This window comes from Montipora foliosa, chromosome 13 (assembly GCF_036669935.1).
Source record: "Montipora foliosa isolate CH-2021 chromosome 13, ASM3666993v2, whole genome shotgun sequence".
In the NCBI taxonomy this organism is placed as follows: domain Eukaryota; kingdom Metazoa; phylum Cnidaria; class Anthozoa; order Scleractinia; family Acroporidae; genus Montipora; species Montipora foliosa.
The window spans coordinates 42,022,678-42,034,699 of NC_090881.1; the positions used below are offsets into that span (position 1 = coordinate 42,022,678).

Consider the following 12,022-nt stretch of genomic DNA (forward strand, 5'->3'; position numbering starts at 1 on the left):
TTATCAAGATCTTGCAAAGATCCTTAGTAAGATCCTTACAGGATCTTTGCCAGGATCTTTAAAGATCCTTGAGGATTCAATGAGGATCTTTTAAAGATCTTTGAGGAATCTTTTCAAGTATCTTGTAAAGATCTTTGCTAAGATCCTTCAGGATCTTCAAGGATTTGATCAAGATCTTGCAAAGATCCTTGTTAAGATCCTAACAGGATCTTTGCTAGGATCCTTAAAGATCCTTAAGGATTCATTGAGGACCTTTTAAAGATCTTTAAGGAATCTTTTCAAGGCTCTTGCAAAGATCTTTGCTAAGATCCTTCAGGATCTTCAAGGATTTTATCAAGATCTTGCAAAGATCCTTGGTAAGATCCCAACAAGATATTTGCTAGGATCCTTAAAGATCCTTGAGGATTCAGTCAAGATCTTTCAAAGATCTTTGAGGAATCTTTTCAAGGATCTTGGAAAGATCTTTGCTAAGATCCTAAAGGATCTTCAAGGATTTTATCAAGATCTTGCAAAGATCTTTAAGGAATGTTTTCAAAAATCTTGCACAGATCTTTGCTAAGATCCTTCAGGATCCTTGAGGATTCAATGAGGATCTTTCAAAGATCTTAAACGAATTTCTTGAAGGATCTTTGCTAGAATCCTTGAGGATCTTCAAGGATTTTATCAAGATCTTGCAAAGATCCTTGGTAAGGGTAAACAGGATTTTTCCTAGGATTCTTAAGATCCTTAATGAGGATCTTGCAGAAAAAGGTCAGACTTTCCAACAGGTATGGCTAATACCTTGTTCAAAGTAGTGCACATTATTCAGTTTGTCAGCTGATACAGTAAGAACAACTGAGAACCACTTTATAATTATTTTTACAGTTTATTACTTTATTTCAAATCTGCAACAGCTGTGACTTGCTGTCTCATTCATTGCAATGCAAAGACAGGGTTAATTCAGATTCGCTCGATAGTTTCCTTAATATATCATGCAGGAGATCATGGCCACCATAAATAATATCAAGAGACAAAACTACTAGCAATTTTGTGCAATAGCACTGAATGTGCCAGTGAGACAACAATCAAAGTTTAAGTGCCCTTTTAGGATTTGATTTCATTTGGTGCCTTGAAAAAAGGAGCGTAATTCTCAATGCATGTATAACAAGGTTTGGTCTCATTCAAAGCATGTCAATGTGATATCTTTCGAGTTAATTCACTGTTCATAATACATGAACTTAGCTAAAGCAATGTTCTTTAAAGGCTCCAAACTTTGAAACATCAAATCACTCTGTACACGGAGAAATGAAAAAGAAAGCTTTTATTCTGATTGTGAGAAATATCATCAGATTACCTTGTTTCATGCGCTCATAATCGGCCTTATTCCAAAAGGAAAATGTCGAAGCATTACTCTTAAAAACTACACACTCCAAGTGAGCACTCAATCCTTCAATGAACTCCAGTATCTTTCAAATCTTGCTCATTTAAAATGAATCTGTAGAAAGATTGTCATCCTCTGCCATCTCCCGCCATCTTGAATAACACATGAGAGACCGGACTGGAAACTAGTGAGCCATTTTCGTTTTGGTCAGCAGTAAGCGGTAACTAGTGCGTTGTGCGTAGATACGTTATGTATAACCAGTCCAAGCTCTTACCGATTTTTGGCGGTTTTATTCAAACGTTTGCATTGTATCGTGACGATTTTTTCTTTAAAATGCCGATCCAGGCAAGGAAATGCTTACAGCAACTGAAGTAAAAAGGTAAGCGTTAATTTTAAACGAATAACATTTGATTTGATGCCTTATTGTCTTCAAAATGAGGAACGATTTACATGCATGTAGAATTCACATTTTCACACCTTCAAGTCAATTTGTCAAGCAACTAGGATTCTTAACTTGCCTTAAATGCTACAACCCTGTAAAAAAATAGGTAAACCTTTAACAAGAATAATGAAGTTTTAGATCAAATGGTGAAGCAAATGATTTGGAAAAAAGTGCTCATGCGGCAAGTTACATGTAGACGATTGACAAATGATTCCTTCTCGTAAAAATGCTAAATGCTGTCACTTTTATTTAAAGTATTGTAATCAATGCAGAAAATGCCTAAGAAAGCTATTATTGACGTTTGTAAGTACAGAGACCCAAATTTATGAGTCTTACTTTCGCACACTTTAATTGTAATAGAAATGATCAGTTATTTTGAGGAATCACTACATTCATCATTGAAGTATATCTACTGTATTTTTTAGTTGCCATGAAAGAGTATAAAGAAAAAATTCTGCACAAAAGGGAAAGGTCCTTTACAGCACACAAAACTGCTTAGCAGCCAATTCTGTCTCCTCTACCAAATATGGTTTGATGAATTTGTGGATCTCTCTTTGCAGACTTGTTATAGTTCTGTGGTTTATCTGAAATGTTTAAGAGCTTTTTTATATTTAAATGTAAAACAAGAACCCAATCCAAAGATTTTGACATGAATTAAGGACGGTGCCTACTAATTCGCAGGTATTTTTGCGCGGTTTACTGAATATGCAGGAAAAGCAGATCATAACAAGTGTTATTGAAATCCGAAAAGAAAATTGGGGGTAACCACGCATTTTTTGAAGATAATTAATCACCAATATTTGTAAAAAGTTTTAAAATACAAAGCAATGTATGGCGTTCTTTTCCAAATTAAAGCTGCATTATCTCTGAAAAATGCATGGTTACCCCCAATTTTCTTTTTGGATACCAAGAGCACTTGCTAAATTCTGCTTTCTCCGCATGGTTTTGAATCGCGCAAAAATATCTCTCTATTAATAAGCACTACCCATAGGAAATGCGAGTATCTCGAGATGCGCAGAACGTATGCGCAATAACGATAGTAGGCACCGTCCTTAAAATAATGTTTGGATGCATGCAATAAAAAAATGTAACTGCTTTGAAATCTGTTTTCTATTTTTTGTCTGTGAGCTATGGTAGTAACTGTTGATAGCTCGACTGCAATTATGGATTTTTTGTAGTTTCCAGCACATTTCTGATTTGCGGGAATATACATGTAATTGTATATTAATATTATTATACAGGAGCAGGATATTATAACCTTAATTGTTTCTTGTGTTCCACATGTGCACTAGTACATGTACTTCTATTTCTCAGTTACTTCAAGCTATTCTTTTTTTATTTTTCTGACCTCGTTCAAAAGTGTTCCACCTGTTGCCCAAAATTTTGGTCTAAACTCTAAGTTTTTCTCACTCATTCCAATGAAGATACAGTATTCCAAGAAATTCCCAGGAACTCCTAGTAGTTTAAATATAATAATCTAAGACAGCTATCTTTTTAATACATGGTTTTTGTTGTCGAGAACTTTGTTAAAAAAGTCATTTAAATGGCCTGGAAGTATATAAATAAGTGACGTTTAAAGAATTTGTGATGCAGATAATAATAAAAACTACTGAAACAAATAAATGAGACTGTCTTTGAATTTGCATTATAATTATATATGTAATACTCTGGGCCTTATTTGTGCTACTGTGAGGGTAGGAAAATAACTGCTTAGTATACTTAAAGTATGCTGCACTCGCATTGTAGTGTAGTGGTAGTTGTGTCATGTAAGTATACTTTAAGTATACTGCACAGTATACTTTGAGTATACTTTTGATGTTCCAAAATCAGGTGGAAACAAGTACAGTAAAAGTCTACTTTTAGTAGCAGTTTAAAGCATACTTTAAGTAGACTTAAAGTATACTTTATGTACATGTATATTGCTTCAGTATACTTTGAGTACAAAATAATTCTACTTATAGTATAGTTCATTTTGGTAAGGGTTAAATTTGACAAATATTTTGAGGGTATTTCAAGATCTTAGCAAGATCCTTTCCAAATTGTCCCTGCAGAACTTGCAAAATTCATTTAATTATCAAGATCATCAAAGATCCTTGACCTTTAAAATTCTTGCAAAGATCTTTAAAGATCTGAACAAGAACTATGAAGATCTTGTCAAGATCTTTGAGGATCTTTAAAGTTCCTGCAAAGATCTTTGAAGATTTTGCAAAGATCTTGAAAGATCTGAACAAGAACTATGACGATCTTGTCAAGATCTTTGAGGATCTTTAAAGTTCCTGCAGAGATCTTTGAAGATCTTGCAAAGATCTTGAAAGATCTGAACAAGAACTATGAAGATCTTGTCAAGATCTTTGAGGATCTTTAAAGTTCCTGCAGAGGTCTTTGAAGATCTTGCAAAGATCTTGCAAAGGTCTTTAAAGATCTGAACAAGAACTTTGAAGATCTTGGCAAGATCTTTGAGGATCTTTTAAGTTCCTGCAGAGATCTTTGAAGATCTTGCAAAATCTTACAAAAGTCTTTAAAGATCTTGACAATAAAAGAAAATCTTTCAAAGCTCTTAAAGGATCTTTACAAGAACTTTGAAGATCCTTAAAGATCCTTAAGGATCTTATTGAGATCTTAGAGGATCTTGCAAAGATCTTGTCAAGATCCTTTGAAGATCTTGGCAAGATCCTTGAAGATCTTTGAAGATCCTTCAAGATCCATCAAGATCCTTGGCAAGATCCTTGAGGATCCTGGCAAGAAGTTTTAAGATCCTTAAAGATCCTTGAGGATCCATAAAGATCTTGTCCAGGATCTTTAAAGATCTTGGCAAAGATCCTCACAAAGATCCTCGTGAAGATCCTTGCAGATCCTTAAAGATCCTTCAAAGATTTTCACCAGGGAGTGGGTCTGAGAACTGGAAATTGAAATCACCCATTTCCAAACCAGAAAATCATTCAGTACCATTAACTGATACATGTATATTAACCTGCACAATGCTTTACTTTTTGAGAAAAAGCAAAGGATCCCTGGTTGGTCAGCCTTTCGCTTCGCAGCGTTCATGGCCGCACTTGGAACAAAATCCATGAGTGGCCTGGGCCAAAACTGTTTCAAATTCAATATGGCAGCCCTGTTTTTTATTGCGACCAAGGCCCTTCAAATACAGTGATTGTTCAGTCATTCTGTGCACAAGCAACTAACATTAAATACTTTTAAACATTAATTCTTTTTTTGCTACAAAAGTCATTCTTTCATTTGCAATATTGATTTCAAGACTTACTGATTTACATGTACATGTACTGATCGAGGTGCTTTCAGAGCAGTAACACTTACCAGTGACACCTGTGGCAGGTGTTACAGGTTTCAGGCTTTATTGAGAACAATGACCTACAAGGGGGCAACAATGGCCTACTTCCAAAACAGGATCAGGGTGAAGAGTTTGGTGAGTGGAAAACATCCACTCTGCGTTGTCACCCAACATTTTGAGTTCATTGCATGACAGCCCATGACAGCAATTACACACATGGCCTTGAAGGTAGAAATAAAGTGCAAAAAGACCCTTGGATGGTTTTCCTTTGTTTTAAAGCTTAATTGATCACCAGTTCAGAGAGTTCACCATCGGCACAGATCACAAGCCACTTCTGGGGATCTTCAACAGTCACAAGCCAAAATCAGAACGCATCGACAGATGGAAGCAAGACCGCAAGATCACGCCTCTTTGGCCAAGGGCAAACGGCACAGCAGAACGTTTTATGATGACACTAGAAAAATGTGTGAGAACCGTGACCATCGAGCACAAGAACTGAAAACAAGAGCTCAACACATTTCTACGGCAGTGTCGGGCCACACCTCACTCGACTACTGGCATCTCACTATGCGAAGCACTTAACCAGAGGAAGCTCAATACCACTCTGCCAGAAGTACTGGCTAGTACATGTAGGAACAGAAAAGCTGACACAACACAGCCCTGCTTCATTCCTGGCCTGATGCAAATCAGGGCATAATTATGTACATTTACCTTACCAGTAAGATCTACATGTACATGAATTTTGGAACTAAGCAGGCCCCAGATTAAACTGCGGCATTCGCATACCTTTTTCTGAAAAAAGTCAATAAGCTGGTTTTGAGAAAAATGATGACGTCAGTTACTAAAACAAGGAAAGACCTACCATAGTCTACAATGATCTACAATGACCTACAGTGAGCTACAATGAGAGCTCTACAATGACCAACAAGGAGCAACAATGGCCTACTTAAAGGGGCTAGGTCACGCAAATTTAGGCAATTTCAGCACTGATCGAATGGTCATAGAATTAACTAAAATATCAAAATAACTGTTCAAAACTATAGAAGAACTCTAACAAAACACAGGGAAGCCAAGAAGGGACATGGATGGACAAAACTAGAGAGAATTGAAATGGATTGAATTTGGGTAAATTTGAAAAATGTCGGCCCACTTTTTTTCAAATTTATATTAGTCTATATCAAAATTTCATTTACAAAGCTGGAAAATCATTCTCAGTTGTTATGTGGCCGTGATTTTGCAAAGGAAAGACTCTTGCTCTGCCAATTTGACGTTTAGAGCTCATTAATAACAAAATTAAATAAAATTACCTAAAATAGCGTGACCTAGCCCCTTTAAATGACAAGAAAAAGACAAAAGAGGATCAGGGTGAAGAGTTTGGTGGGCGGAAAACATCCACTCTGCGTTCATTGCATGACAGCCCATGACAGCAATTACACACATGGCCTTGAAGGTAGAAATAAACTGCGAAAAGACCCTTGGATGGTTTTCCTTTGTTTTAAAGCTTTATTGGTCACCAGTTCAGAGAGTTCTCCATCGCCACAGATCACAAGCCACTTCTGGGGATCTTCAACAGTCACAAGCCAAAATCAGCACGCATCGACAGATGGAAGCAAGACTGCAAGATCACGCCTCTTTGGCCAAGGGCAAACGGCGATGCAGAACGTTTCATGATGACACTAGAAAAATGTGTGAGAACCGCGACCATCGAGCACAAGAACTGGAAACAAGAGCTCAACAAATTTCTATGGCAGTGTCGGGCCACACCTCACACAACTAATGGCATCTCACTATGCGAAGCACTTAACCAGAGGGAGCTAAAGACCACTCTGCCAGAAGTGACGCCACCAGTCCTCCAACAAACCATTGTTGAGACACAGAAGAACCTGGCAGTGAGAGATGCAGAGGAGAAAAAGAAGATAAAGGCACATGCTGACCAAAAGCTACAACCTTGGTCATAAATAGCATGTAACTCACATCCAAGGTATTAATAATGCAGCCCTCTTCCTCCCTCCCTTCAATGTTGCATTTACCATTCTAATGTTGCGTTTACCGTTTCGTTCTTGCACTGGATCCCACAAACACAATACACACTTGACCACTCCCCACAGGGGCTTTTCAGGGCCAATGCAGTTTAACCATGAGATTATGAATAAGGTGTAGTACTAAATCTTTGGATTGACCCCAATGATTATTATAATGCATGCTGATTTCAATTAACATAAAAAAGTGTCCCCCAAATACTGCTCCTCAAGTCAAGATAAACAGCTGCATTCAAACTCCAGATATATAACAATAATTATTATAATGCATGCTGATTTCAATTAACATAAAAAAGTGTCCCCCAAATACTGCTCCTCAAGTCAAGATAAACAGCTGCATTCACCCTAAGCTAAAAATAACACAAACCTAATTTACCGCCACCTTATTATTGGAAATACGTAGCAACTTTTAATAATAGACACAAAGGGTGTTGGATGTCAAAATTATGTGTGCAGCAGTAATTAGGGTCAATCCTAGACATAAGTGAATGTTTGTGGTGCATCATACAGTCATTTGTAAGTCGATGAAAAGACTTTGAACTTTTGAAGTTGCTTGAAATGCACTGTACAATGCAAAGCTCAAAAAACTCTGTCACTCACACAGAACAATAATAGAGACATCTTTGGTCAGAGAACTTCCAACACCATTATCAGCAGTGCACCTGTAGTCTCCTGCATCCTGTCTACCAGTGATGCTCAAAGGCATGGTGACTTCAGTATTATCAGAGAGTCTTGTCCAGGTAATTGTTGGTTCTGGTTTACCATTAGCTGAACAGTTCAAAGTCAAGTTAGCAGGTGCTGTTATGTTTAGGTCGCTCGAGGCTCTGATATTGCTTGGAGGATCTACAAAATAAAATCATCAGAGCCTTAAAATGAGATTCAAGCAAAAAAAACCAAGCCAGTAAAGCAACAACTGTTGCAATGCTCATTCATTCAAATCAAAACTTGTAAATAAAAAAATGTAGTTTGTCAGTTTCTGCAATGACATTTAGAGATAAATGAAACAATGGCCTCTTTGGTTTTGAAGTATCTCTTTTTCTTTTAGAGATATTCCAGCTATTTTCTCAGATGCTCTTACACCAGCATCTGAAATCCATTGTCATAACACCAGGTATGCATCGAGTCAAATCTTCTACAGTATAACTTAAACTACATTGTACAACAACTAGATATTGTCAATCAACATTTCAGTTTTCAGCATCAAAAATCTGGGAGTCAGTTTCTATCAGCCTAAAAAAATTACCTTATAATTCCTTTAAAAAACAACACAAATAGCTTCTCCTACAATGTACTTACACAAAATAATTAAAAAACTGAATTGTAATTTTTGAACAGTGCAATTATATTTTACTCCTTATTTTTTCTGTAATTTAAGTGCATCTATATTATTCATATAATAATACCAGATGTACACGTAATCATATATACTTTAAAACAATGTGTGTATGTTAGTGATTGACACAACTGTAATGTCGTTGTATTGCGTGACGGGCATGCGCAGGAGAAGGAACTGGGAGAGTGTAGAGAAAGGAGTACTGTGTTGGAGAATGAAAAGCAAGTCTTAATAATCATGACCTCTATAACTGGCGACAAGGATAACTCAAGTGAATGCACCTACAACTACAGCTCATTTTATGAATACTTTGGATCCACCACATTGGAAAGAAGCGACATGGCGAACATCCTCCCTCCATTTCCTTTGTTCTCCATACACGAAGACAACACTTCAGTCGGCCCACGTTGGCAGAAATGGCTGAAAGATCTGATATGCAAGCGAGAGCTGCTCTTATATTCCACTGGCGAGGAAGTCAGCGACATATTCGAAACACTTCCAGATCAGGGGGAAGAGAAAGTGTATGAGAGAGCTGTAGCGGCTCTGAATGCCTCCTTCCAGCTAAATGCTACTCAGAATTCCAGCGAGTCACTTGACTCTTACTGCACAAGGCTCAGACGCCTTGAACATGCGGGTTTACTAATGAAGATGAAGAAATTAAGTCACAGATAGTCGTGTCCTGTTTATCCTCATCATTACGTTGCAGAGCTCTTTGAGATGACATGAATCTCAAAGCTCTACTCGACTATGGCCAGGGTCTAGAAATGTCCAAAAAGCAAGCCACAGACATCGAAGAAGGTGAGACGTTCAAACAGTCAAAGAAGGAAAGTGACTGCCAGGAGTGGAGAAAATTACCCTCACCAAGGGTGATCTTGCCCAACACTGAATGAAACCTGCAAGCACTGTCAGAAGAAAGGGCATTTTACAAGGGTATGTGGAAGCAGATCAACTTCCAAGAAAGTTAATACAGTGAATGAAAGTGATGGCGATGAGTCCACCGATGAAGAATACACCTACCACATCGCTCTTCATTCTGTGCGTGACAAGGTGCAACCACTAACTGAAGTTATCATTGGGGATACGACAGTGAAATGTTAATATTATAATTAACATATTAACACATTTCATTAAAGTAGACGTGATGGTAGACTAAAAAGCAGTTAAAACTAAAATACAATTCAAACAAACAAAGAACTTTACTAAGCAAACCAATGTGAAGCGGAAAAGCGATAGAAAACAACACTCACATTTGTTTCGGAGCTGGGACTTAGTGAAAGGTGCATCAAGGTTACAACGAAGACTGCACTGGAAGCGTCGAAGAAGAACCTTAACTTAGCAACTAACAAATGTCGAACTGACTATCAATGGAACCAAACTACCCTTGTTTGGCGTACAACTTTGAACTGCTTTGAAACGAACAAAACTCCAAAAGGCTATGAAAACCGGCCTTATAATTAAATGAAATGAAAACGAATAAATTACACTAGTCAGTCAACCTTAACATCTAGAAACCAAAAACACTAATGAAGAGGCGCTTAGTCAATTGCGAAATTTCGTGAAAACGTGTTAAATACTTTCGAGATGTTTTTCACAGTTGGCAGTTGTCTCCTGAAATTCAAATGCAGCATTAGCGTATAACTATTAATCTCTCAAGATTCCTTGAACAGATGCAAAGCTGCAGCTTTGGAGAAGAAAACGTACTCTGAGATAATCCCCCAAATTAATACTGCTTCAATTATGGAAATTTAGACTTACCAATGCGCCTTTCGCAAATATATGACTTCTTGTAATGTTCACAGGGTATGTCATCATAAACTGGGCCTCTTTTCGTATGAAAGTACATTTTGGCACAATTACCATTACCACTTGGTTGACCTGTAGACCAGGGAGGCTTCCTTGGAGTAACACTTATATTTGTGTTGCATATCCAAGTCCACTCACTATTCTGGTTTTGTAAGCCAATGAAATATTCGGATGTACCGGCCAATTCCAGTTCTTTAAGTTTATGTACCAGGAAGTCTAGTTCGTCTTTATGCTCTATGCACACGAGATGGCCCCCATTTTTTGAACAATCAGCTTGGCTTTGACTCCAGTCAGGGTCTTGTTGCCTTGTCAAGGTATCAAAGTTGTGAATGGTGTACTCATGACAGTTTTTGAGAAACTTTTTCTCTAGAATAAATGTAATCATGGTTAAAAAAAAGAATGAAGTTGTTGAAACAAGCACTGACAGCCTCACGTTATGTGTTTTTGGTTAAGTTAATAATTTCAAAAGCAAAATAAACTGAGAAGTATGAAGATATTTAAAATGGCCTTAGATAGATAGATAGATAGATAGATAGATAAATAGTTTATTGATCAAAAACATGGCAGCCATAAGCTGCATGAATTGCGTATGATTTACAATAAAATCAGGAGAGCTTAAAAAATCTGAATTTATTAAAAAGGAAATATTTACATCATTGCCTTATTGACATAGTGATGGATAAAACTACTGCGAGTGCGGATGGTATTGAGACGTCGTGTGGTAAAAGCACGCTTATTCCTTAAATTACCTTAAGGTATAGCTATAAAGCGAATAGGAATCAGCGCAAAAAAAAAATCACTACCCGCCGTAATTTTATTAACAGAGCTGAATTTTATATCATTTCAAAGTTAAAAGATCATATTTTCTGGATGTTTAGCTTATCATCGAGTTCCGTGAAATTTTTGATTGGGTTCGAGTTTTCAGGTCACGACCAAAAAAGTGCAGGTTTTGCTACAAAAGTTGTAGCCCCTTCGGGTTAATGCAAACAAGCATGCCTTTAATTGTATTTAAGTTCTTGACCAGATATCTTTTCTAAAAAACCGTGTGAGTGATTTTCGATAACTTGAATAGTTTAAGAGAAATCAAACTTTTATTAAGTTGAGCTAAGCATTTCGGACGAATTTCTGACGAAAGAATCCGTCTAACTTTATTTTAGAGGAGAAAGTGAAAGATCTGTATGTTCTTCATATAAACTCTGAATTTTTCAGATCAATAAGTTAAAACCAGAAGGGGCTACAACTTTTGCAGCAAAACCTGCACTCTTTTGAAAACTCGATTTCAAACAAAAATTCACTGAATAAGCTAAAAATCCAGAAAATTTAATCTTTTAACTTTAAAATGATATATGATTCAGTTCTGTTCATAACATTGCGGCGCAAAGCAAATTTTCTTGCGCTGATGCCTATTTCTTAAGTTGCAAAACATAGCCCACTTACGACTGCTTACCCTTAGCCGAATTTGTCTTTAGTTGTTCTGGGGTGGCGGTCTAAATGCAATTTGCCAAATTTCCTAATTGGTGAAATTATCATTATAGAGAGAAGTCATGGATTTCAAGAATGGAATTGAAAATGGTTTAAATCCAGGAATAATTTAAACCTCTGAATGAGTGCAGTCCTGACAAGGACTGTTGTTGTGACTGACATTTCCACAACCTGCGCGGTGTAGTATCCTTGTCACGACGTACCTTTCCATTCTTTCCTATAGACGTGTGCACGTGTAGAATACAAAAAGAGTGTGGCTAGGAGTGAACATTAC

The 12,022-nt window shown here is 37.1% G+C and overlaps 1 protein-coding gene across 2 annotated transcripts in view; it reads right to left on the reverse strand.

The window, feature by feature from the left end:
• LOC137982355 (fibroblast growth factor receptor 2-like) overlaps positions 1-12,022 on the reverse strand; it is a 64,776-nt gene that overhangs the window by 46,688 nt on the left and 6,066 nt on the right. For both annotated transcript variants that reach the window (XM_068829454.1, XM_068829455.1), the window contains 2 exons: positions 10,219-10,632; positions 7,731-7,973 (listed from right to left, as the gene is read on the reverse strand). In XM_068829454.1, the coding sequence (XP_068685555.1) occupies positions 7,731-7,973; positions 10,219-10,632 (657 nt within the window). The remainder of the gene's footprint in view (positions 1-7,730; positions 7,974-10,218; positions 10,633-12,022) is intronic.